Source organism: Tenrec ecaudatus, chromosome X (genome assembly GCF_050624435.1).
Source record: "Tenrec ecaudatus isolate mTenEca1 chromosome X, mTenEca1.hap1, whole genome shotgun sequence".
Lineage (NCBI taxonomy): Eukaryota > Metazoa > Chordata > Mammalia > Afrosoricida > Tenrecidae > Tenrec > Tenrec ecaudatus.
Genome location: NC_134548.1, coordinates 87,351,687 through 87,379,337, shown reverse-complemented (window position 1 = coordinate 87,379,337; position 27,651 = coordinate 87,351,687). Strand labels below are relative to the sequence as shown.

Genomic DNA, 27,651 nt, shown 5'->3' with positions numbered 1-27,651 from the left:
GAGGTAAAGGACTGTAAATAAGAATGGCATTGAATAGGTACATTTAGTGAAAAGTCCTTTTCTGTCTGTGCATACATTTGCTTTTATTGAATTGATTGTGTATACTGCTTGATTTATTCAGAAGAATCTTAAGATGCTAAGTTGGATGTCTTCCATATATCATTGCTAGTATTGTTATTACATATGCTGGAAGTCCCCCCACTTGTCTTTCTTAAATTATCATCTGATTTGTTATTTCACTTATAGTTTGAAATCTAAGGGAAGGTACTCTTGTTAAAACTACTGGCAGATAAGTATTGACATATCCAGATCTGAGGTGCCTTTAAAAACTATAGTCTATACTTGAAATATTTGGCAGTTTATGTTGAAACTATAAGGTTTTGAACATAGTTTTAAAAATTAAGTATCCTAAATTTGTTTTCAAAATTTCTCAAGTACTTATCTAGGGAGAATTTTGAAGTCATGACAATAGTTTTTATGTGTGATCTCACATTTTTATTTTCTGCTTCCTAGTTAATTGTTATTGACAACATAATTCGATTAGATTTGCTTTTTTAAAATAATTCTGAGTTGGATAATTTCTATCAATACAGATGTCCTTTCATTTGTAGTGATCTTATATGTTGGCTATTTTACTGCTTCCTCAGTTTTATTGGGGCAACAAACACAAAGTAATTGGGGCATGCGCTTAAATGAACAGCTTTTATAAAATAAATCATTTTATTGGGAGGTCTTACAGCTCTTATAACAATCAATACATCAATTGTATCAGGAAATGTTTGTACATATGTTGCCATCATCATTATCAAAACATTTTCTTTCTAGTTGAGCCCTTGGTATCAGCTCCTCTTAAATGAACAGTTTTTCTTAATAAATGAATTTTTTATTTAAAACAGTGACTTCAAACTTTAAAAAGTATATTTTAAGAATTTGAGTCTTCTTTTTCACCAATAGTTTTATTGGCATGTAATTCACGTATCATGCAATTAAGTAGTTCAATCACATCAAGAATTATATAATCATTATTATTAGCTCCTTATTTTCTCCCTGCCTCCCCTGCCATACTCCCAAGAAACCATTAATCCTGCTACAGACAAAACAGATAACAACTTAGTTGAAAGAAAGCAAAAAATATTAAAAACTAAAACAAATTTAAATGGATCCTAAGGAAGTTCAAATAATAGGGTGTTAAGTTTTAACCTAACTCTATCTGCAACAATCCACTTTCCAATGAATAGTTTGAGTTGTTCTAAGGGGATCCTTAGCATAGTTAAACTTTTAAAGTGCTGAGCCAAAGCCATAATTAGTTTAGGTATAGTAAATGCTCATCCATAGATTTGAAGGAATCAGTGCTACAGTTGGGGTGACATAGATTTTATTCAAGGTAATTTTATACTTAAAAAAACACCTTTGATCCAAATTGTCTTTAGCAATAATTCCTTTAACAAGTAAACATACATCACTATGCAGGTCTCCACTCAAATACTTCCTCAATGCAAGAACACTTTTTTCTTTTAAACTGGCATTCCATGATGCTCACCTTCCTGACACAATCACTGAAGACAAAGCAGTTGCATAAGCAAATGTGAAGAAAGCTAATGGTGCCCTGCTATCAAAAGATAGCGCCTGGGGTCTTAAAGGTTGGAAGGTAAACAAGCGGCCATCTAGCTGAGAAGCAACAAAGCCTACATGGAAGAAGCATGCCAGACTGTTTAATCACAAGGTGTCAAAGGGATCAGGTATCAGGCATCAAAGAACAAAAAAATCATATCATTGTGAATGAGGGGGATTGCAGACCCAAGCCCATCTGTAGGCAACTGGACATCTCCTTACAGAAGGGTCATGGGGAGGAGACGAGCCAGTCAGGGTGCAGTATAGCACTGATGAAACATATAACTTTCCTCTAGTTCTTTAATGCTTCCTCTTCCCTACTATCATGATCCAAATTCTACCTTACAAATCTGGCTCAACCAGAGGATGTACACTGGTACAGGGAAACATGTACACTGGAAATACTGGGAGGGTGGGGGGAAGGTGGGGTTGAAAGGGGGAACCGATTACAAGGATCTACATATAATCTCCTCCCTAGAGGATGGACGACAGAAAAGTGGGTGAAGGGAGACATCGGACAGTATAAGATATGACAAAATTATAATAATTTATAAATTATAAAGGACTCATGAAGGTGGGGGCAGCGGGGAGGGAGGGGAGAAATGAGCTGACACCAAGGGCTCAAGTAGAAAGCAAATATTTGAGAATGATGATGGCAACAAATGTACAAATGTGCTTGACATAATGGATGCATGTATGTATTGTGATAAGAGTTGTACGAGCCCCCAATAAAATGATTTTTTTAAATGCATGCATCTATGATGACATGGGGAACTTGAGTATGCATGTGACACATCGCTGAAACTCAAGTAAACGTCTTTCTGTTATTCTTTGCTTTGAGCCAAGATCCATCTGACATCAACAGTGGTATGTCATTCCACACCCTCTTCTGAATTCAGCCTGAACTTCTGATAGTTGGTCCTTGTCAATGTAGAGCTGCAATCATTGTTGCATGATCTTAAACAAAATTTTACTTGCGTGCGATATCAATGATATCATTGTATACTTGGAGTATCATGTTGAGTCTTCCTTCTTTGCCATGTGCACATACATGGATCTCTTCCAGTCAGTGGGCCAAGTAATTGTCTTCACAATTTCCTGGCATAGATGAGTGAGTGCTTCTTCACTTTGACGAAACACTTCAATTCCTGGAGCCTTGTTTTTGGCTAATGCATTCAGTGTGGTTTGAACCTCTTCAGCATTATTGGTTCTTGCGCATATGTTGCCGCCTGAAATGGTGGAATGTCAACTGTTTCATTTGGGTGAAGTGACGCTGTTTTTTTTTCCATCATGCCACTTCCCATGTCATTCAATATTTTGCTTATAGAGTCCTTCAAGATTGCAACTTAGGCTTGATTTTTTTTCCCCCTGAGTTCTTTCAGCTTCAGGTCTACTGAGTGGGTTCTTTCTTTTTAATTCTAGGTCCTTGTGCATTTTGTTATAAAATTTGCTGTGTCTTCTTGAGCTGCCCTTTGAAATTTTCTATTCAAAATCTTGATTTCATCCTTTCTTCCATTTGCTTTAACTATTCTATGATTAAGAACACATTTCCAAGTCCCCTTTGACACTCACTTTGAGTTTTTTCTTCCTTTTCCTGTCTTTTTAATGAGTTTTTGCTTTCTTCATGAATGATATTCTGGACGTCCTCCCACAGCTCCTGAGTTCTTATGTCCTAAGTGTGCAATGTGTCAAATATGTTCTTGGGGGTCTCGAAATTCAGGAGGAGTAGACGCAGGGTCATATTTTGCCTCCTGTGGACTTGTTTTCATTTTCTTCATCTTTATTCTGAACTTACATATAAACAATTCTTGATTTGTTCCACAGTCAGCCCTTGGTCTAATTTTAGCTGCTGATACTGAGCTTCTCCATCTGGTCTTTCCAGAGATATAGTCAATTTGATTTCTGTGTATTACATCTGAGGCAGTACATGTGTATAGTTGCTTTTTGTGTTACTGAAATAAGCTGTTTGCTATGAACAAGTTGTTGGTTTTGCAGAATTCTATCATGCATTCTCCAGCTACTGTTCCTTCCTCTGTGTTTCCAATGTTTGCATTCCAATCACCAACAACTGTCAATGCATCAAGGTTGCATGCTTGATCAATTTCCAACTGAAGTCATTTGTAGAATTCTTCAATATCTTCATTAACTTTTGTGGTTGGTGCGTAAATTTGAATAGTAGTATTGATTGGATTTCCTTGAAGCCAGATAGATACAATCCTATCACAAACAGCTTTGTACTTCATGATAGATTTAGCAAGATCCTTCGTGACAATGAATGCCAAACAATTCCTCTTGATTGTGTTATTCCCAATGGTTTTCTGATTCAAAATGGCCAATACCAGACCATTTCAGCTCACTAATGCCTAGGCTTTAGATATTAATATGTTCGCTTTCATTTTTGACCATTTCCCATTTTCCTAAACTCATGCTTCGCACATTCCGTGTTCTGGTCATTAGAAAATTTGGCAGCTGTTTCTCTTTACCTTAAAGCTCCACTCCCACAGGCTTTACCTAACTCACGTCACCATGGTAGACTCCCTTCCAAGAAATCAGCTCCTCTTCACTCACATGTCCAGTACCATCAGACCTGAGGTGTCCATCTTTCAGCAATATCTCTGACAGTGTTCTGCTTCCTTTTGACGGCTTTCAGTATTTGAAAATGCTTCGAAGCTACACATACGGTTTTCAGTGACGTCTTCCTCCGAAGGTGGGGCCCGAGACTTTCTTCATTATGTGTTCATATTCTGCCCGCTCCATTTAAGCATATTCACTTTGGATGACTCTGCTGGCGTTTGAAATACTAGTGATGTAGCTTCCAGCATCACAGCAATACACAAGTTACTGTGATTCGACACCCTGACAGACAAGTGGTTGATGCAGTGTTTTACTCTGTTGCTACGACCTGATGGCACCGAACAATCACCACCATCGCAAGTGGTGCAGTGATGAAAACACTGGGCACTTTAAACCCACCACCTACTTTTTGGAAACTGTAGGGTCAGATCACTATGAGTTGGAATCAATCTCAAAGCAATAGGCTTTAGGCTGTTGATTTATCTTACCTTTTATTTCTCACTGTAAGTTTTCGTGAATAATAGAAAAGATGATAATATTTAGCCTAGAAGAGAGACTTTGACTTGTGTGATCTTGGTTAAGTTATATAACATCTCTGAGTTGTCACTTCCTCATTTATGAGATGGAATTCCTACTTATTTTACAAGATTATTATGTGGAACAAATGTGACAGAATGCATTTTGTTAATATCAAAATGCTCTTGCAAATGGATTGGTTATTTTATGTAAGGGGTGAGAGAGAAAGGCCTACTGGCTAGCCTGGACACATGGAAAACTAACCCCACAATTTATATTTTCCTTCTTAGCTGATTATTCCTATTGGTGTGTTAACCACAAGGGCAGTGGTTCAAACCCACCAGCTGCTCCACAGGCGAAAAATGAGGCTGTCTGCTCTCCTGAATATTTATACTGTTAGAAACTCCATACATGGACCTCTGAGTTGGAATTGACTGGTTGGTAGTGGGTTTTTGGTAACTTGCATTGAAAGGAGCCTAGATGATTCAGTGAGCTAAGCTACTAACCGCTGGGTAGTTCAAACCCACCACCTACTCAGTGGGAAAAAGATGAGGCAGGCTGCTTCTTTCTGTAAAGATAACCTTGGAAAGAAACACTTATAGGATTACTATGAGTTGCAATCAAGTCCACAGCAGTGGGTTTTTGTGTTCTTAATATTTTTATATTATTAAAACTGAATTCACTACAGTTGAGTTGATGTCAACTTATAATGATCCTGTCAGGCAGGGCAGAATTGCCCCTATAGGTTTCTGAGACTCTTTGTTAGTCTCACTTGAAGTGGCTGGTGGTTTCGAACTGCTGATCTTGCAGTTAGCAACCTAACAGGTAACCATTACACCACGTGTGTGTGTGTGTGTGTGTGTGTGTGTGTTTGAGAAAGAGAGAGAACATTAAAAAATATTTAAAAAGTGATTAATAGAGTACTTGGTTGGACATAGCTTTGATGGTGTGCCAGTCCTTTTTCCTTTGACACACCTGCTGAATAAGATTCTGACTCCGCACTATTTAAAAAATGTGATTAGCAGAATTGAATAAAAATGAGAGTTTTGAAGTGTTGCTTTTAGTAGCCCTGTTGGAGCTTTGTGTTAAGTTTGGGTGCCAACTGCAGTGTTGGTAGTTTAAACCTACCAGATGCTCTGCAGGAGAAAGTTGAGGCTGGCAGCCCCAGTACATTTTACAGTCCTGGAAACTATATATGATCTCTATGCCTCGGAACTCCATGGCAGTGATTTTGGCTTTGTGTTAGCTGAATTAAAGCAAATAGGACTTTTATATCAAGAGATATTAGAAATTCGCTGCTATAGAATCAATTCCAACTCATAGCGACTCTATAGGACAGGATAGAACTACCCATGTTGGCGTCTAGAATTGTACTGCAGCTGGGAGTTTCAGACTTCGGACCTCGGGGTTAGCAGCCTAAGCATAAACCATATCCAGAGGGCTCCAAACATTAGTGGGAAAATAGAATTGAAATAGAGTGGAATATTTCCAGCAACATTTTTAAGCTTCTTTGTATTTAGTGTTTTGTGCATTTTTATGAATTATGAGAGCCAAATTCTTTGCTACAAGATCATAGAAACCTTTATTAAATAAAACAGCAAAATATAAAGCTATTGTTTCTAACATTTTCCATCTAGAACTATACACTTATGAAGGTGGTATTTTTATTTCTCTAACCCTTCCCCCCAAATTCTGTGCTCTTTGATTTATACCTTATTAATATGTCATTTTTGCCATCCTCAGGGACTTAAATCGTGTTCCTTTTCAATGTTGTTTGAGTATGGGGGAGGTGGAAGTTCAGGGATGTAGTGTAGATGGAATAAGATTGCTCAATGAAATTTTCATAGGAACCCTTGTCTGCAGTTATCCACTGTTTGGAATAAACCTGTGCAGGTAGGAATTAGAATTCTGTTAGCAATCCTTTTTGACCGACTCTAGGACATTATTCATGTATGATAAACAGACAAACAAGAAAACTGAACTCACTGCTATAGAGTCTATGGCAATGAATAGGGCCCCTGTAGGTCACAGTGGTTCTCAAGCTTCCTAATGCCGTCACCCTTTAATACAGTTCCTCATGGTGTGGTGACCCCCCCAACCATACAATTATTTTCTTTGCTAATTCATCACTGTAATTTTGCTACTGTTATGAATCTGGTGACCCGTGTGAAAGGGTCGTTTGACCCCCAAAGGGGTCTCGCCCCCAGGTTGCGAACTACTGCTATAGGACAAACTAGAACTGTTCTTGCAAGTTGTAAAGAGACTCAAATGTAAGCCTTTACATGAGTAGAAAGCCCTGTCTTTATCCAAAGATTGGCTGGTACTTTCAAATTGCTGACCTGGAGGATAGCAGCCCAATGTGTAAACACTGCCCCTATGGTTCCTCTGACCTAGAATTACCTTTTTAAAAAGAAATAGCGGCATAGTGTGAATCCTGCCGATGTCTGATTGCAGGAATCTTCAGCTCTTCTGATTGTACATCATTGATTGTTTTGCTGTATTTTCAATAACATTTCTCATGCCCTTTAGTGTATAGCTAATATGGTGTCATTCATTAATTAGAAGCTATCAAATTATGATTTGTTCACATTTCTTAATTAGAAGTATTTCTATATATATATATATATATATATATATATATATATATATATATATATATTCAGGCTTATTTGATCTGCTAACTAGACTAACTAGTACCTAGTTTTTTTATTGGACCTTTTGTATGGAGAAACTCCTAGAGCGTAGGTGAGTCTCTTGTCTGTCATAATTTCATCTGTCCTCAAAGTTACAGTACTATCAGTGCTTTCTTGAGGCAGTATAATCCAGAAACTACTTGCACCCAGGCAGATTGGTTTGAATTTCTGGGATTTATCCTGGGAAAAGTCTAAAAAAAAAAGTTACCAACAGTGATTAACATTTTCAAAGTAAGGGATAAGAAGTCTTAACATTTTTTAGACCATCTGCTAACCCATTGATACATTTAGAAGAGAAAGACTTGCCAACTGTCTTTCCCTTTTTCTGGCCTGTCTCTATCCCTTTCCTTCTTCAAATTCATCTATCATTAAAACCCATTGCTTGCATTATAACACTGTAATATAAGACTATTGTAAATTTAGATTTTATTAGAAAACAATGCTCTAGAAGGAAGAAATACACTTAATTTTTGTTTTCTTTTCTTCTTGGTTTAAAAAATTTACATCTTTTTTTCTTTCTAAAACCAAATTATACAGTTCATAGAATTTTATTTTGTAACTTATTATATTGGGAGCACTTAAAACAATATGATCACATGTGATGGTCACTTTTCTAAGTGCTTTTATGTGATGGGGCTTCTTTGCCGAGAATGCCCTCTCTCCTTCCCTGTTATCTGTTTGCTTTTCCTTCGAGTGTGAAATGCACAGGTGCTCTTATCCCTAGGCATCATTGCCTTCTGTATTTCTGTGCGTCCTTAGCTCTCTGTTCTAACCTTGGGCTCTTATAGCTTTGATATGCTTCTGTTTACTAGTTTCCCTCTTCATACTTTTGGTTCCCTGAAGGGAAATAATTTCATATTGTCCCCACTGCCCTACTTTACTTTAAATATCCTAATGAATAAGGGAATGAATGGTTAATTTTGGTTTTTGTCCTAACCAAATCATAACAAGTAGTTCTCATTACCCCTATTTTACAAATGAGGAAGCTAAGGCTTAGAAAGGCTCATAGCTTTGCTAGAAGTTACATATTTTGGATCTGGGGATGCTAAAAATAATCAAATCCAAGTCTTCGTCCTATAATCACAACTGCCAGTACAGTTCAGAACAAAAGGTAGTACATTGGATAGCTGAAATAATTCAGACTTCACTAAGTTCCTATAGTTGTCTCTACAAGAGCCCTGGTAAGTGTACTGATTACATGATGAGCTGCAAACCTTGCAGTCAGCAGTTTGAAACCACCAGCTGCTCTGCGGGAGGAAGATAAGGCTTTCTATTCCTGTGAGCATTTAGCTTCTGAAACGCACAGGGCCTGTTTTACTCTGCACTATAGGGCTGTCATCCTGAGTTGGAATTGACTTGATGCCCCCAAAAAATGTTTGGTATGTTATATTTAAAACTTGGCTGTATTTCAAAAATGTATTTTGTTTACCTGAAGATAAAAAAATCACGTGACTGTGATTTATTAAAATTTAAAAGGAAACAAAACAATGAAAAAAATCATGTGACTGCTTTTTGCATGTTGCCCTTCTACATCTACCCTCAATTTAAAATCTCAGAAAAAAATCCTGGTTGCATTTTACTTCTATATTCTGTAGCATATGATCCTAGTTTGACTCCATCCCCTTCCTCTGTAATCAAGTTTCAAACAAGTAAACACAGAGTTCTATTTGAGTTATTTGTTACATAGAGTTATCTGACTCAATTATTTATAAAAAAAAATCAGGGTCAACATGTTATGATTACTATACGAAAATTAGTGTTCAGATGTAAACCTTTTGCAGAGCTAGATGCTTGAGTTTGGATCTTTTTTTCTCTTTTACTCAGTGTCTACCTGCATTCTTTAATTGTGACGAGTAGGATCATGTCAGTGAACTATAGTCATCTGAGATGTAACGATGGTGGTACATGGTGTTAATTCAGGTGTTAGATTGCTCTTTATGTCAGTCTGTCTAACTATCAAGAAAACTTTTGTAATCTAGATTAAATTTACTTTATTTCAGTTTACAGAGATTTATAGATCTCCTGTTTTGAACTTTGTATTTAAAGAATGCTTTTCTTTTACAGATCTCAAAAAAACTTGTTCAGTGTTACTTGGTACATTGTGTTACATAGAGAGAAATGTGTGATTGAGTGACTTTTCCTTGCCTAACATATTATACTAAGTTAGAAGAATTAAACTTATAATGATACACTTTTACGGAAAAGAGTTGTTTATGAGATTAAACTATGAATTTAGTGGAGAATTTTAGAATATTGACTTTTATTTATTATGTATTATTTATATGTAATTTTAGTGAAAATTATTTTTAAATACTTTAAATAGGTAGATACTGAATTTTTGTTGCAAAAGACCATCTTTAATAAAAAAGCAAAAAATGATAAAGTCGCTGCCCTCAAGTTTATGTCGACTCATAGCAACCCTATAAGCCAGGGTAGAACTGCCCTTTGAGTTTCCCAAGATTGTAACTCTTTACAGGAGTAGAAAGCCCTGCTGTCATATATCTTTAATCCAAATTAAACATTCATTTAAGGAAAAAATAAGTATAAGTTATAAGTTCTGAAGTTTGATGTACAACTGTTATTGTAAAGATGACCCAAATATACTTTCGGAACCTATTAATATTTAAAAGATAAACAGGCATTCTCACACGCCATAATGTTGGTAGAACTTATATTTTTCTACTGTTGTGTTATAGTCAACGTTTTTTATTGATTTTAGAGAAATTGACTTTTTAATGGGACTGCTTAGAAATGAAGTTTTTGTATAAGGTGGAAATACATACTTGTCAGATTTAGCTATTAATTTATTATACAAATCTTCAAGGGGGAAACTTAGGAGTAGCAAAGTATTATTTTAGTTGCTGAACACCACATATACAGTGGTTTATAACCATTAATGTTTTGCAATTAATATATAGGAATTGGTGAAGATTTTATATAACTGGCTGAAAATTAAACATCACAGTATATATAAACTGAGGGAACCAGCAGTCTTAAGATGTCACTTTAAGATATCATTTCCACATGGTTTCTGCATGTGGTAATTCTAAAAATTCTAAAGAGACAGCTTACTAGACACATTGCTATTTCTAGGGTAGTTTTCTTGTAGGACCCCTGGTGGCACAATGCTTAAGTGCTAACTGAAGGACTGGTGGTTCAAAGATGTGGGATTCTGCTTCCATATGGATTTACAACCTGAGACACCCTATGGGGGGAGTTCTACTCTATCTTCTACTAACCAGGAGGCTGAAGCAAATCTACTGTATTGGGATAGCTCTTGGCACCAAGTGAATGACTCCAGTTGGTCAAACCCTGTCATCAAGTTGGTGCCGACTCATTCTGACCCTGTAGGATATGGTAGTGTTGCTCCTGTAAGTTTCTGAAACTAACTCTTTATGGGAGTAGATAGCCTAGTCCTTTCTTGAGGGTCAGCTGGCGGTTTTGAACTGCTGACCTTGCAGTTAGCAGCCCAAGGCATAACAACTACACCACCAGGGCTCCTTGGTCAAGGGATGGGGAAAAGAAAATTTCTCATGAAAAACAACAACTACCACCCTACCTAAGGCCCTTATACAGCATTTACTTGATGCAAAATAATGGATGTAGATGTTTATATAGGACAATGTTTGGAACAAAACAGCCTAGTTGTTAATATGGACTTCTTGTAAGGTTTTTCTCTTTAAACTCTAAATTGGTATTCAATATATGCATTAAATATTACTGTGATTATTACTATTCTTACTGCATTTAATATTAATTTCTAAATTTAATAACTGCATTGATATATCAGCAATGATCGAGCTAATACCAAGGGTTCAACTAGAAAGAAAATGTTTAGAAAGTGATGATGGCAACGTATGTACAAATGTCCTGATGCAATTGATGTGTGGATTATTAAAAGAGCTGTAAGAGCCCACTATAATATGATTTTTTTAAAAAGAAACTTTGAAATGTTTTTTAGATAAAGTCGTCATCTGGTTTGACTTTACTATTCACTATGCATTTTGCTAAAAGATAATGTTATGTAGTTACTTGCTTCACAAACAAAACTAGATGTGTGAGCAGTAATTAGAATTTATTTGATTTTTTGGCTCCAAATTAGAAACTAAACTTTGTCAATAGAAATATAAAAATAAACAGTCTAAATTACCATTCTTCCTTGCATTTTATCAGTTGTCCCCACTCCAATTGTTGTCTTTTTAGGAAATTGGTGCGGCATACTTTTTTGAGAATAATACCCAAAATAAGAGGAACCCTGGTGGCGCACTGGTTACATGTTGGGCAGTTAACCACAAAGATCTCAGTTTGAAACCTCTAGCCACGCTGTGCAGTTAAGACAAAGCCTTCTTTCCCATAAAGAATTCCCTTCCCCGAAGTTCTCACAAGGGCGTTTCTACCCCACCCTACGGGACACCTATGAGTTGTTATCAACTCAATGTTGGTGATTTTTAGGTTTTAAAAATCTCACAGTAGCATCACCTTTTTCTTGACTGTTGACTCCACATTGCTTGTAGTTCCTAAACCTGTATTCTTTAAGAAAACAGAGGAACTTTGCTCTGAATCTTAAGAATTTGCTCTTTAAATAAACATTGTTTGTACTTAAGTTTCACTTTGATTTGTAGTCATTCAATGAATCACTCAACAACTACTTGATTTGCCTACTTCATGCCAGGCACTCTCTGGGTGCTCAACATTCTGTGGCGGACAGAGCATACAAAATCTTATGGTGTTCTGTAGGGCTGATTTATAAACTTATTCTTTTGTCTCATATTATTTTTTTACTTGGGGATAATATCTTGGGAGAAAGACAAGACTCTATACTGCTTTGAAACTCCTGGGGCATTTCTACCCTGTTCTATGGGGTCACTATGAATCAGAATCAACTAATGACTGAGCTTGGTTTGGTTTGTTTTGAAGGGTAATTTCTTAATAATTTGAACCCTAGTGACATATTGGGCTACCAAATGGACGGCTAACTGCAAGGTCAGTAGTTTGAAACCAGCTCCTCTGCAGGAGAAAGATGAGGCTTTCTATTCATGTAAAGACTTAACTCACAGGGGCAGAGCTGCTCCAGCCTGTAGCATGACTCTGAATTGGAATAGACTCAATGACAATGATGGTGTTTGATGGTAACACATATTACTATTTTGTTGTAGCATATGAAAGAATTGGTACTGTGGCCAGAAATCTGCCACTCATGTTTCATTTGTTGAACTGTGGAAACTTGCATGTTGCTCTGGTGCTGGGCGCTCTGCCCCGGGTATTTCAAAAACCACAGTGTGGCCCACGTTGAACTGGTTTCAGCAGAGTTTTTGACTAAAATAGACTAGGAAGAAAGACCGGATGATCTACTTCGGAAAAAATTGGCCACTGAAAAGCTTCTAAAAAGCGATCCAACGTTGTCAGCTAGAGTGTCCGAAGATGAGACCCTCAGCTTGGAAGGACTTCAAAATTGGACTGGGGAATAGCTGCTTCCTTGGAGTTGACCTTAAAGATGCAAATGCATGAACATTTTGGAACCTTCATTTGCTTATGTATTACAACTCAAATGAAATGGTTGCAAGCATCTAGTAATGTTTACAGCATGAGCTGTATATGAAGTATGAATATAGGAAATTTTGAAATATTTAAAATGAATCAGTACATACAGATTAATATCAGGTATTAATGAGTTGGAATGGACTGCTATTGGTCATTTAGAATCAGACATTCTTATGGTCAGCTAACCATGCTGGAAATGACAAATTGAAGAGGAATAATGGTATGTATATTATCAAAAAGAACATTTCAAGATCTATCTTTAATAGTGATAGGGGCCTGTAGGATGCGCACCTTTCAGACACAAAGGCTAAGGCCTAAAAGGGGATAAATGCTGGTAGGTGTGTGGGTCCCGGGATATGGCACTCAGAAAGAAAAGGGGATCGGGCTGAGGGATCATAACAGGGCCTGCCTGCTTTTTAACAGAGAGCTGTTCATCTACTATGGGTCCCAACAACAGTTAGACTTGGAACTCTTTTTAGGGTCCTTCTCTCTCTGTCTGTCTGTGTCTCTCTTCTCTCTCCCTCTCCCTTTCCCTCTCCTTCTCTTGTGTGTGTGTGGGGGGTGTCTCTCTATATAAGATAAGCAGGATAATCAATCCCAACTGATGGTGAGACAGGGGCATGGAAGGGGAGGAGGGAGAGGTAAGTGGTGAGGCAATAGTGACAGGGACAGGGCTGAAGCAAGGGTTATAAATTGATGTTGAGGAGGGTGTAGCATTCCTGGTCGGTTCTGATCATTTGAAAAGTGTGTGAGAAGAATTACTGAGAGGCGAATGATGGGTAAGCATTATAATGGGGCAGGAGGAAAGAAAAAGAAAAGGAGGAAAGAAGAAGAAAGCAAAACATTTATATAGAGAGGTATAAATATAGATATATGACTATGTAAATATGTAATTATATAAATATAGGTGTGTTTGTCTATACATGTACATATATATAAATACAATAAGGAATCAGATGGACTTTGGGCCTCGAACAAAATCTCACCTAAGTACAAGAACAGTTTGTTCTAATCATGTAGCACTGTATGATACTCAGTTTCCCAACCTCATCACTGAAGACAAAATGGGTGCATAAGCAAATGTGGTGAAGAAATCTGATGGTGCCTGACATTTTAAAAATGTAGTGTCTGGGGCCTTAAAGGCTTGTAGTCAAACAAGTGGCCATTGTCCAGGGGAGTTACAAAGCCCATATGGTTGAAGCATTAAAGTATGAAACATTAACATTTTTATCTTCCTGATTCTGTACTTTTATTTTATGCTTTTTAGGTCGCAGCCAATGCACACATTCCTCCAGACTACCTCCTTAAAATTTGTGAGCGAATTGGTCCTTTACTAGATAAGGAGATCCCTCAGAGCGTTCCTGGGGTGCAGACATTACTGGGTGTAGGCCGGCAGTCTTTGTTACGAGATGCTAAAGGTAAGATTTTCTCTTGTTATAAGCATAGGTTATCAAATAAAATAGTGAAAAGGGCAATATTGTTTTATTAGGGAAATATTTTCATGTCTGTCTATTCATTTTCATCTGGTATCTCTTATGTTGCTAATGCTAATTTTGTTCATTTTTAATGCATGGGTACATTTTTAGGGATCATTAGGGGCCCTTTAAAAAAACAAGCAAGCAAGCAAACAAAAAAAAAAAGCAGAATATGGTAGAGATTAGGTAAATTCCCTTTGATTCTGTGGAGTAGAGATTGCAGATCATACTACCATCAAGTCACTTCCGACTCAGACACCCTATTTAGTGTTTCTGAGAATCTTCAGTCTGCACAGGAGCAGCTGTCCTCAACTTTCTTCCATGGACCAATTTCTCCCAGGTTTGAACTAATGACCTCGTGGTTAGCAGTCCAACACTTACCATACAGCACCCCCAGGGCTCCTTGTCACGCTGATCAGTGCAGTGTAAATGCTTTCAACATTCTTATTCTGTTATAATGCTCTTATGCTTTGTGAGTCCTGATAATAGCACCCTAACCATATTTATCATTTTATCTCACACAAATGAAAATTATATGTTTACTTTTTAATTGAAAAATATTGAAACAAAAATACTAACCTATTAGAACTGTTTCATAACAATTTCTTGATAGCAGTGTTTTTCAATTTACAGATATTTTTACCAGAAATTTATATGGAACATTAATATGTAAGATATATAAAGTGTTATTTTATAAACAATAAACTATGAAATTAGGGGTTAAGGACCCATTTTGGAGTGCTAATTATCTCTAACAGCCAGTTACAGTCGATGTCTTATTTTATTAGCATTGTGTTTTATTTTAAATGCTGATTCACAAAGTGAAAGAGTTCCATGAATTGTATCAGTTTTTAAGCATCTCATCTTGTAAGTTAAGGAAAAATTAATTCAAATACTGTAGAAAGCTTGAAATGAATTAGAATAGAGTGTTTTGTTTCAAAACTGCCTAAGAATACTTACTTCTCTTGACTTAAGCCTAAAAGACAAAGAAAAAGCACTCACAACTATGTATAGTGACGGACCACGTGACAGGGAGCCCTGGAAGCCAGTGGTCAAAGTGCTTAGTTGTTCATTGAAAAGTGTGATCCTACTGGTTGCTTGATTGGAGCAGATGTGGCAATCTGTTATAAAAAACATTTACAACACGCACAACCCAATGGGGCAGTTCTTACCTGACCTACAGGATGGCTTTGAGTCAGAATTGGCTTGTGGGCAATGGGTTTGGTTTGTTATCATCTGATATGCAGTCTTCTTATCAATAATGGCACAACTATTAGGTACCTCATGGCATGGACAGGCACCAAGTATCATTGGGTCTGAACTTTGCTAGCAAATTTGTGTGATAGTAGTGTACTTGCTTATACAGTGTTATATATGGAAGCCTAAAAGTCAATGTGCTAGTCTAGGTACTTTGGAGAAACAGATCCACAGAAACTCATGGATAAGAGAGAGTTTTATATAAAGGTCAAGTGTGCATCAAGAAAACGTCCCAATCCGGTACTGTCTAAGCCCACAGTCCAACATTAACCCATTAACCCATATGTCCGACACAATGCACAAAGTCCTCCTCCATCTCACAAAACAGACGCAATGACGCCGACTGCAGGAGGAAAGCCGAGTCAGTGAATGTGTAAGCATCTCAGCACTGGCAGGGGTCTCCACATGGGTGCTCCAGCACCCAGGGCTGCATCAGTGTAAGTCCATGGGGCTTCTCCTCAGGAATGTCTTGCAGGAAGTGAGCCTTTCCAGCTAAAGCAAGGAACTGGCTAAGGCAGCTGCACCCTGGTCCGACCATCAGAAAGCAAGATACCCGAGAACTAGAAAGGCTAGGCTCACTGAGCCATTTATCCCCTCAATTAATCCCACATGTGTTTATTGACCAATTTGGCACAATAAACTAACAATAAACTAACTCCTTCAATCAAGGAACTCCCAATGCCAACTAGAAATTTTATTAATCCATGACACTTTTACCTAAGACTCAGTTATATGCAAAGAAATAAAATATCTTGGTGATATGTTGAGATGTTGGCAGATACTACTTATAATTTAGTTTCTAGCATATGCATGTTATTTTTATTGTTCCCAAATAATATGCATGCAATTTTTGTCATGGTTCTAATAGTGGAAAATATTTTCAACAAATGCACTTTGAGTCAGCCCTTTGCTTTTGTAGCACAGTTAAACAAAACTTTGCTCTATTTGACTAACTTGTGATATTTTTGCACAGACTGTAAGAGTACACTATGGAATGGCTCTGCTTTTGCAGCTCTACATAGAGGCCGGCCTCCAGAACTCCCTGTCAATTATGTGAAACCTCCAAATGTGGGTAAGTAATATTTTTATCAGTTGTAAATATTTTCTTGATTCATTCCTTCCAAAATTCACTAGAAAGCCAAAAATAGGTACCAGAATCCAATTTGAAGTATAAATAAGCTGATTATATTATTTAAGACTTTCATGGTTAGTCCTGATTTATAAAGCATTTTTACTTAAAATCCATGATTTTATGAGACTTGGCCTTTTTATTTCTTTCATTTTTCCAAACCTTTGTTTTTTTAGCAGACATATTTGCTTTTTTATGTTGCACAGGTGTTTTAGCCAAACGGCAGGGTATTTACATATCTCTGTGTTTAACCTTCCAGGGATTCTATAGGAAACTATGTAAAAATAGGCAAAGATGACTTTCAGAAGTAAACAAAAATATATTTTCCTTATTCCTGTTGCTAAACTTACGATGGTGTTATTTATATATCTTATATGTCTTAAGACCAAACAGTCCCTTCCTGTTCATAGTTTTCTTGGGATTACGCTGACCTGACTATTACTAAGAAATTAAAAAATGTATTTTATATTGAAGTTAGTTTGCACAAGGTATGTGAAAACTCAGAGATGGATAAATAATTGCCATTCTGCTTCCTGTTTTTTCACTCTAAAAAATTATATAATTTTATAAAGGGCCTGCAGAGTATCCTTTAAGTTTTGAAAGGGATATGTTTCAAATGAATAAAGAACTTTTCTTTTTCTAAACATATTTTTTCACAATATATAGAATTTTTCCCAATATTACATAAATTGAGGGTATAAATTAAAAAGATATTTAGCAAGGATCATTGATTAAAAATACAAGGTTCTTGAGGGAACTAGGACACTTTGAAGTATATACGTGATAATACTCTTCTGTCTTCTAAATGTTACTAGCAACCGTGGTCTACATGATTGGCTGCTTTTTCTTTATTTTTGACTGTTAAGTAGTCTTCATACTTTTTGGATGCAGGCACTTTATCAGATACATGTTTGCAAATGTTCTCTCCCAATCTGCAGGTTTGCCTTTGCACTTCCTTACATTATACTTTGAGGAAAAGAAGTTTATGCATCCTAATTATGTTCAATATATACATTTTCCCGAAAGTTTTTTTCGGTTCCATAAAAGAGATCTTTGCTTATTTTAAAATCACAAAGAATTTCTACTTGATTTTCTTCTAGAAGTTTTAGAATTGTTATGTTTTGTATTTAGATCTGTTTTGAGTTACTTTTTATGAAGTGTAGTACAAGGTTCAGTTCATATTTTTGCATGTGGATAGTTAGTTATTCTAGTACCATTTTTGAAAAGGCCCACCTTTACCAACTGAATTCCCATGTCACATTTGCTGAGACCGTTGCCCATATGTGTAACTCTCTTTCTGGATTCTCAGCTATGTGGGTTCTCCAGCTTTACTCTTACTGTTTCAAAGTTGTTTAGACTTTTCTAGATCCTTGTTATTTCTATATAAATACCTGAATCAACTGCTCAATATCAACCAAAGAAAATCTATTGGGTTTTATCTTGGATTGCATTGATTCTGCAGACCAATTTGAGGAGCACTGGCTTCTTAAAACTGAGCCCACCAATCCAGGAACAGAGTATATCTTTCTACTTATTTAGGTCTTCATTTTCTTACAATAGTGTTTTGTAATGTTTGTTGCACCAGTCGAGTATATCTTTTGAAAATTTTCTTTAAGGATTTCATGTTCTTTAGTGCTATTTTATACCGTATTTTTTAATTTGAATTCAAAACTTAGCTAATTTAATTTAACTGCTCTTTCCTTCTAAATTGAAACACAATTAGGATTTTGAAGTTTGAAATTTTTAAATTGTGAGGGTGGTGCTTGACCAGGCAGGCTTTGTTCTTTGTACATAGGGATCATAAGAGTGTGAACTGACTCCATGACTCCTAAGAACAAAACATTTACTTCCTAGACCTACTAGATGCATTCAAAAATTTCACATGAAAATTTCCATTATCTTTCTATTCCATTTTCCATGAAACCTTTGAAGCACCTTTGTGTTAGTTTTTTTGAGATTATGATTTTCTGTATATATAATTTTCTGTAAATAGAGATTTACTTTCCTTTCCAATGTTGTTAACTTTATATTTCTTTTTTCTCTGTTAATGAACTAGCTAGTACTTCTAGCATAATGATGAGTAGAAGCTGTGATACTGGCATTTCTTTCTCATAACAAGTCTTAATACTGTGTAAAGTAGGCAGTCTTTCATCTTTCAATACAACCATATACATTAGATCCCAGCTTAAGGATGTTTCCTTCAATTTCTTCTTGTATAGAATGTTTATTGTAAGTGGCTATATCCGTATTACTTTTTAATTTGTCAGGTATATTTAGAATTACACAGTAATATCTTGGGGCTCATTTCAATTGGTATTTATGTAAAACAGTGCTATCCTATAGGACTTTCTGTGATGATAGAGATGTTCAACTTTCGATTTGTAAAACAGCTATTACCCATGTGTGTCTTTTTTAATGAGGAACTCAATTTTGAATTTAATTTAATTTTAAGTTATTTAAAATTCACAAACTACCCATGGATAGTATATATTGTTTGGGCAGCATAGTTCTGGAACGATACACTGATAAGCTATTTTCTAAATATGTGCATAATTTGGTAATGTGTTGACTAATGACTCATATAACTTTGAATGCTATCTATATTAAGAAACTACCTTTTGCTTTTCTTATTTCGAGCTTAGTAACTTACTTTAAAGATAATAATGTACGCAATTCTTTACTATTCTGTGGGCAATTAGTCAACTATGCTAATTAGTAATTTAATGAAAAGAAGATGAAGTATCATTAAGATCTTATTGGGGATTTAATTTGCAGATTCCCCTCGCCACACTATTGTAACATTTAACATTTATGTGTATTCAAGTTTATCTACTGTGAGTCCCCTAAGACAGGAGTGAAAATGCTTCATTATTAGATCTCTAGATTCCAATCATGTCATTTCATTAACTGTTAAGTAGCAAACGTGTGTTACATGTGACCAAATTAAATTAGTTAAGAAAATTCTACTAAATTCAAAATAATATAAAATTAAATCACAACTCAGTGAAGTATTGGGGCATGTATAGTTAATATGTGTAAAATTGCTTAGATCTTGCACCGTCTTCATTAAGGATTATTATTTTGTTATCCTTTGAAAATTAGGATGTTTGGAAAATTTGTGGTAGTTCTACTAGAATTTGAAATTGAACAACTTTTCTGCTTGGCTACTTTGTCATTTCAGGAGTAATTTTTCTTCTTTGAAAAATCATTTTATTGGGGCTCATAGCTTCTTATGCCAATCCATGCATCCATCCATTGTGTCAAGCACATTTGTACATTTGTTGCTGTCATCATTGTCAAAACATTTGCTTTCTACTTGAGCCCTTGGTATCAGTTCCTCATTCTTTCCCCTCCCTTCCTGCCCTCCCTCACTCACTCACAAATCACTGATAATTTATAAATTATTTTTTTCATACCTTACACTGTGACATCTCCCTCAACCCACTTTTCTGTTGTCCATCCCCCAGGGATGGGGTTTTAAATGTAGATCCTTGTGATTGGTTCACCCCATCTACCCCTCCTTCCCCTTCCCCTCCTTATATCACTGCTCTCACTATTGGTCCGGAGGGGATTCATCTGTCCTGGTTTCCCTGTGTTTTGAGTTCTTATCTGTACCAGTGTACATCCTCTGGTCTAGCTGAATTTGTAAGGTAGAATTGGGATCATGATAATGGTAGCGGGGAGCATTAAAGAACTAGAGAAAATTATATATTTCATCGGTGCCATACTGCACTCTGACTGTCTCTGTGATCCTTCTGAAAGGGGATGTTTAGTTGCCTACGGATGGACTTAGTGTCTCCACTCTACACTCCTCTTTATTCACAATGATAGGATTTTTTGTTCTTTGATGCCTGATACCTGATCCCATCGATATCTCGTGATCACACAGACTGGTGTGCTTCTTCTATGTGGGATTTGATGTTTCTCAACTAGATGGACGCTTATTTATCTTCACACCTTTAAGACACCAGATGCTATATTTTTCATAGCTGGGCACCATCAGCTTTCTTCACCATATTTGCTTATGCACCTACTTTGTCTTCAGCAATCGTGTTGCGAAGGTGAACATCATGGAATGCCAGTTTAATAGAAAAACTTGTTCTTGCATTGAGGGAGTATTTGAATGGAGGCCCACTGTCCATCTCCTACCTTAATACTTAACATATAAATATATGCACTTAGATCAATTTCCCCATTGTCATATATAAATATACTTACATATATACATGCCTGTATTTACACCTCTATAAATGCCCTTTGTCTCTTGGTTCCTTCCTCTATTTCCTTTTACTTTCCTCTTGTCCAACTATCATGTTCAGCCTTTATTTTGTTTTCAGTAAATCCTCTCAGTTGCAATGCCTTTGATCAAGCCCTACCAGGCCTCCTGCACCCTCCTTACCATTGATTTTGGATCACTCGTTATTCCCTTGTCCCTAGGTTTTTAACACCCACTTCCTTTCCCCCACCTTCCCCTCACCCATGGCCCCCTGGAACTCTTGGTCCCCTTTTTTTCTCCTCCAGATTGTTTATCCTGCCTCTCTTATGTAGATAGACCTTGAGAGATAAAAGTATGCACAAAAACAAGACAGTGCAAAACAAAGCAACAAAAGGAAACAACAACAAACAATGACACAAAAAAGACAAGCCTGTAAATAGTTCAAGGTCTGTTTGTTGACATTTAGGAGTGTTTTCCAGTTGAATCTGATGGGGTGCCACACCCTTGCCCCAAAGTCTATTCTTGGTATTCCCTCTGGGCTTCATTGCTCTGTTCCCCTTGCTGTTCTATTGCACACCCTTTGTGTTTTGCCTCCATGTGGTGCTGTCAGATCTGCACAATTCCCACACTGTGTCTCCAGCGTTTTTCCCCATAGGGTTATGGGTCAGTGAGTGATGTTGTGTCTCATAGTGGGGCTGGCCATGTGGTCCTCTCTGTGCATTGGCTGCTGTGAGCATGGATAGCATCCTCAAGGCTTGGTGGGCCAGGATGTGCCCTACTCTCTCTTACCCCCCTTCTTTTGTTCCTGTGTGCTCTGATTAGACATGCTCTCTCCTTGAGCTGTAGCTTCAGTGCTGTTCTCTGAAGTAGATTCTTCTGGGGGTTGGAGGGGCTGTCTACACAGTTGGGATTGGGGCCCACCCCTCAGACCTCTCTATTGGTTCCCTGCTATCCCCACAGGGAAAGAAGGACCAGACTTCAACCAGGTGCTCCAACATCAGGAGTAATTTTTAACAAAGGGTTCTTTGCATCTATTTCAAATATTTTTGTAAGTACTAGTATTAGTCCTCATAGAAATAATTCCATAAAAATTTCACAATGATATAGTTCTAAATATTTTTACCAAATTTCCCTTAGAAATATCAAAAATTTATTTGTTCTAATTTGAGACTTACGTACCCAAGTCACAACCCAAGGAACACTTGAACAGGTTTATTCTTGGTTGAGTCATGGCCGTGATGCCAGAAGACTTTTTCTCCCCTTTTACCTTTAGTCCTGTAATTTCCATAGCAGGCCTGTAATTTATAAGACTTGCCACTCACGAGGCTGCATTTATTTTAAACTAAAGGAATTTCTGTAAACGTCAGGTTAGCACTCATTGGCTCTCTTTGTTGGGAAACCATTATCTCTTACTAAATGTAAAAACATCAGTTGCCCTAAAGTGGATTCTGACGCATGATAATGACCCCTTGTGTTGTAGCGTAGAACTGCACTTCTTGTGCTTTCTTAGCTGTGAATTCTGGTTACATAGTAGTTATGCATTGGGCTGCAAACTGTTTGGTCAGCAGTTCAAAAGCTAGATGAGTCCTTCTATTCCCCTAAGAACCCCACAGGGACAGTTCTGTCTTGTCCTATAGTATCTCTATGAGTGGGAATCGACTCCTTTGCCAGGTATGTCTTCCAAGGTACCTTTGGGTGGGTTTGAACTGCCAATATTTTTGTTCCTAGTCAAGTGTTTGCCACACCCCAAATTAAGCCACTGTCAGTGGTTCTGACTCACAGCAATCTTATATGACAGAGTAGAACTGCCCTTTATTGCTTCCAAGGCTGGAAATGTTACAGAACCAAAAGCCTTCATATTTCTCTGGAGTGGCTGTGGGTTTGATCTTCTGACCTTGTAGGTAGCAGCCCAACTTGTAATGCACTACTCCACCATAACTGCTTTGTGACACCCAGGGACTTTATAATGGAAGGACAAACCCCTGGCTATTGAATGGATTCTGATAAATAGTGACCATACGGGACAGAGTAGAATGATGGCATCGTTTCCAAGGTTGCAAATCTGTATTCACGCAGACCCCTGCGTCTTTTTCCACAAGGCAGCTTCCTGCTGGGTTGAAACTAATGACCTTTTGGTTAGCAGATGAATGCCTAACCACTGTGCCACCAGAGAAGTGTCTTTGTCACTGTAGTATCTTAGGCTGTCATTACCCTGTCTATTTATAAGAAAATAACTGGTTACAGCATTTTAATCAATCAGAAGGTTGTACATATGCCATTCTATTTTCCCATTAAAATAAAACTAATAATGTTACTTCTTTGACTTCTATAGTGGAGAAAATATTAATCCAAAATATCTCATCTTTTCCCCATGGAGTAGCTGGTAGAACTTGCCATTCATAGTCCAACATTTAATAGACTGCACTCGCAAGACTGCATTGCTTGCACTAAAAAAAGGCTGAATATGAACCTTATGCAACTGTTGCAAGTCTTCTATGAATTCTGATTAAGATGTAAAGAAAGAGGAACCCACTTTTTATCCAAGGCTTTACTAACATAAGATATAATGTAATATGCCTTTCTGTTTAGACCTGTTGTGAACTTCTTTTTCATTTCCTCATTCTTTTCTATCAACATACATCAATGCATTGTAAAAGAATCTTGGTGCTTTTGCTATGCCTTTAACTCCATACCCAGTAGAAATGGAACTGTGTATTCCCAAAAGGAAAGTACTGCAATGTCATGTGGATTCAGCTGGAGGAAAAGGCAGTCTAAAATGCTCTCTGTGCAATAACCAGACCAAGCTAGGTTGGGAAAGGGATAGAAAAATAAAGATTTGGGATATCTCTTCTTCTATTCGGTAAACTTTGTAGAAAGTATAAATGGAATTGGAAATACTGTTTCTTTACCATATTTCAATCACTATTATCCTGGCAAACACTGGTAATCCTTTATCCTAGCACTACTATATTCAATAACCATGAATTTCAATACCCTGTAAGATTTACTAGTGTTATTTAAGTGTTACTATAGATTGCCATTATGACATGGGATTAGCATGAACATTGAAGCTATATGGCTTTTGCTACATGTGATTAATTTTAGACCTATAATTTCATTCATAGTAACAAAAACATTAAAAGGAATTATTCTGTGGTTTTGTCTTTTTATTGCAGTTGTCAGGTTTATTTGAATTTATTTGTGGAAGTTTTATGATATTTGTCTGTATTAATTTGGGTACTAGAGCTTTTAGAATGAACCGCCTAACCAAGCTTCCAAAGAAAATCCCATTGTTGTGAGGTACCGTCGGGCCAGTGCCAACCCATAGTGACCCTATGGACGATCGAACAAAACCCTGCCCGTCCTGTGCCACCCTCACCATTGTTCCTATATTTGAGTCCATTATGTCAATCCATCTCACCTCGGGTTTCCCCTTTTCCCCTTCCCCTCTACTTTGTCAAGCATGAGATCCTTCTCCAGACACTTGTGTCCCTGATAATATGTCTAGAGTACATGGATTTCTGCTTCTCTCTCAGATACTTGCTTCTAAAGAGCATTCTGGCTCTATTTCTTCCAAGACAGATTTGGTGTATTTTTTGTGTTTTTTATTTTTTTGTGGCAGACCATGGTACTTTCGGTAGTAGTTTGAATGACCAGTCACTCCTAGGAAAAACATGTGGCGGTATGGTTCTGTAAAGATTTATAGCCTTGGAGACTATGGTTCAATTCTACTCTGTCCTTTAAGGTTGCTGTGAATCAGAATTTGTCATAGGGCCACCGATTTGGGTACAGAACGCCTAATAAGGAGCCATTGTTGTAGAGCGTCATGAAGTGATTAAGCACACAATCAAGAGATTGGCAATGGAAACCCACAGGTTGAGCCTCAGGAGAAAGATACAGTAGTCTGCTTTCCTGAATGTCTTGTAATATTTACCTGGAGAATCTTTCATGGGCTTAATGGCCATTCGTATACCCTTTTTGGTGAAGTGTTTATGCATGGCTGATTCTAATTTTGACTATTAAAATAAAGCCTCTATTAATATTCATGTACAGATATTTTTGTGAACATAGGTTTTCATTTCCCTAGGTTAAATGCCCCAGAGTGCGACTGTGGATCGTATGGTAATTGCTCTTACAGCTCTTATAACAATCCAGACATCAATTTTATCAAGTATATTTATACATATGTTGCTGTCATCATTTCTTAAACATTGCAATTTTGGTCTGGGTTAAAGGTAAATTCAAAAGATCTATATGGTGCAATAGTTCGGTACTTGACTGCTAATCAAAAGGCTGAGAATACAAAGCCACTCAACAGCTTTGCTGGTGAAAGTATTGGCAATCTGCTTCTTAAAAGATTACAGCCCTGAATATCCTATGAGACTGTTCTACTCTTTTGCGTGGGTGTCCCTCAATCAAAACCTCACTCGGTCGCGGTCAACAACAACAAAGGTAAGTTCACAAAACTGTAGTCTCTGAAGGCTGTCAACTTTAATGAAGTTAACATTCGTAGGATCTTATCAAACTAAATGTTTCCTCTTTATAATCGAATGTTATGAGGCAACTATTTTAAGAAACCTAATGCAATGTCTAAAATCTTGAGCTGTGTTCATGGGAGTATAGTTTCTGGGCTCATCATACCAAGGGAACATTTTGCTCAGTTGTTATTGTAATTTTAAGAGACTCAGTGCTTGATGAACTAGAGAATTTTCAGAAGACAATAACTACAGCAGTGAGTTGGTAAAGGAGTGTTTTGCGTTAGAGAGTGGTAGGACAGAGAGGTGCCAGGATATAATGTCTGCACAGAAGCACATGTTGACAGAAGGTTTAAGGATCAAATAATAGACCAATTACAGAGTACCTTTCATGCAACCTCATGTGTTTCAGGGCAGATCTGTGCTCCCTGGGGGTGCCAAGAGTGGATTCTTCAGAAGGAGATCCCCAGGTCTTTCTGCCAAAGCTCCTCTAAGTAGATTTTGTCCTAGAGAGAAAACATTCTATAAAATTAAAATGAAGACATTTATTGAAAATCTAGAGATAGTGTGGACTGGGAGGTTGACCAAACTCAGAGACTGAAGGAGGCTTTTCTGATGGACAGTGAAGCAGCAAGCATTCTAGTTCAGCTGAAACAGGAATGCAAGCCCCAAATCATGATTAGTAGAATGACAGTCATTGAGGCAAAGACTGGATAGGTCAGAGGAGGGGGTTTAACAGGGATTGGTGGACAAATATGTATCATTATATAATTGGTTAAATACACATACCTGCAAGTATGTGCTATTTAATTAATTGCAGGATACTCACAGGACAAGAACAGTACATGGTTTCCGGAAATCTACTTTTTAAATTATTTTCTCAAGCATATCAATTCTAGGGTTCCCTCCAAAGATTGATTGATAATGCTATTTATTGAGAGCTTTCGGGCATAGGCTATATTGCATTCTACATCTGTTTGACCATAGAAGAAAGAACTGTTGAGGATTGATCATGGTATCTTTCATCTGTGTGGGCACAGAGAAGATATTTCTTTTATGGTTTTTAGTTAGGTTAGAGACAGTGTTGTTAGAACAGGCATTCATATCTTTGGGCTCCACATCCCCCCGGTAGAGTCGTCTATGTGCTTCCCATGTCTCAGGTCAGACTTCACCATCTGACTGTTGGGCTGGAAGCAGGAGCTGGGGATCTCGGCCACAGAGAGCTGTTCGTGATAGGCTTTCTCGGCAGAGTTGAACGGGGCATAGGTGAGCAGGGGAATGCGGATGCGGGGGTAGGGAACCACGTTGGTGTGGAACTCGGTGAGGTCCACATTGAGGGCCCCGTCGAAGAGGAGAGAGGCAGTGATGGAGGACAGGATCTGGCTGATGAGGGGGTTGAGGTGGGTGTGGGTTGGGCGCTTGATGTCAAGGTTCCGGCAGCAGATGTCATAGATGGCTTTGTTGATCACCATGAACACATAATCGGAATGCTCCAGCGAGGTGTGGCTCGTCAGGATGGGGTTGTCGGGCTTCACCACCGCAGTGAACACCTGAGGGGCTGGGTAGATGGCAAACTCTAGCTTGGACATTTTGCTGTAATCTAGGGAAAGGCGCTCCATCAGTAAAGAAGTGAAGCCTGACCCCGTGCCCCCACCCGAACTGTGGAAGATCAGGAAGCCCTGCAAGCCCGACCAGGTATCTGTCAGCTTCCGTCTGCGGTCCAGAACCATGTTGATGCTCTTTTGCCCACCGCGTAATGGCCCCGGGCATAGTTGTTAGCTGCATCTTCCTTGCCTGTGATCCTCTACTCTGGATGGAAGAGCAGGCGGTAGGTTCCCGCCCGAACCTCATCCACGATGCTCGGCTCCAAGTCCACCGTGAAGACCCGGGGTACGTCTTTGCCATTGCTCCTCTCACAGACAAAAGTGGTGAAAGACTCAGCATCGTTGACCTCTCTGGTGCCATCCGCCTGGATGCCCTGTTCCAGGCAGAAGAGCTCCCAGCAGCCATTGCCAATCTGGACTCCTGCTTCGCCCACATGGACTGAAATGCATTCCCGCATTGTGACTGCTTTCCCGCCCCAACCGCTCCAGATACGGCCGCCCGTGCTGTAGTAGGTTGTAATTTTTGACAAACGTAGTGCCCATAGATGGCACTCGTGAAA

The 27,651-nt window shown here is 37.8% G+C and overlaps 1 protein-coding gene and 1 pseudogene across 3 annotated transcripts in view; one reads left to right on the top strand and one right to left on the bottom strand.

The window, feature by feature from the left end:
• The window catches only part of LOC142435012 (bromodomain and WD repeat-containing protein 3), a 175,854-nt gene that overhangs the window by 4,387 nt on the left and 143,816 nt on the right, over window positions 1-27,651 (top strand). For all 3 annotated transcript variants that reach the window (XM_075539614.1, XM_075539613.1, XM_075539612.1), the window contains exons 5-6: window positions 14,203-14,353; window positions 16,641-16,739. In XM_075539614.1, coding sequence (XP_075395729.1) covers window positions 14,203-14,353; window positions 16,641-16,739 — 250 coding nt within the window. The remainder of the gene's footprint in view (window positions 1-14,202; window positions 14,354-16,640; window positions 16,740-27,651) is intronic.
• LOC142434710 (tubulin alpha-8 chain pseudogene) lies at window positions 26,415-27,564 on the bottom strand (annotated as a pseudogene).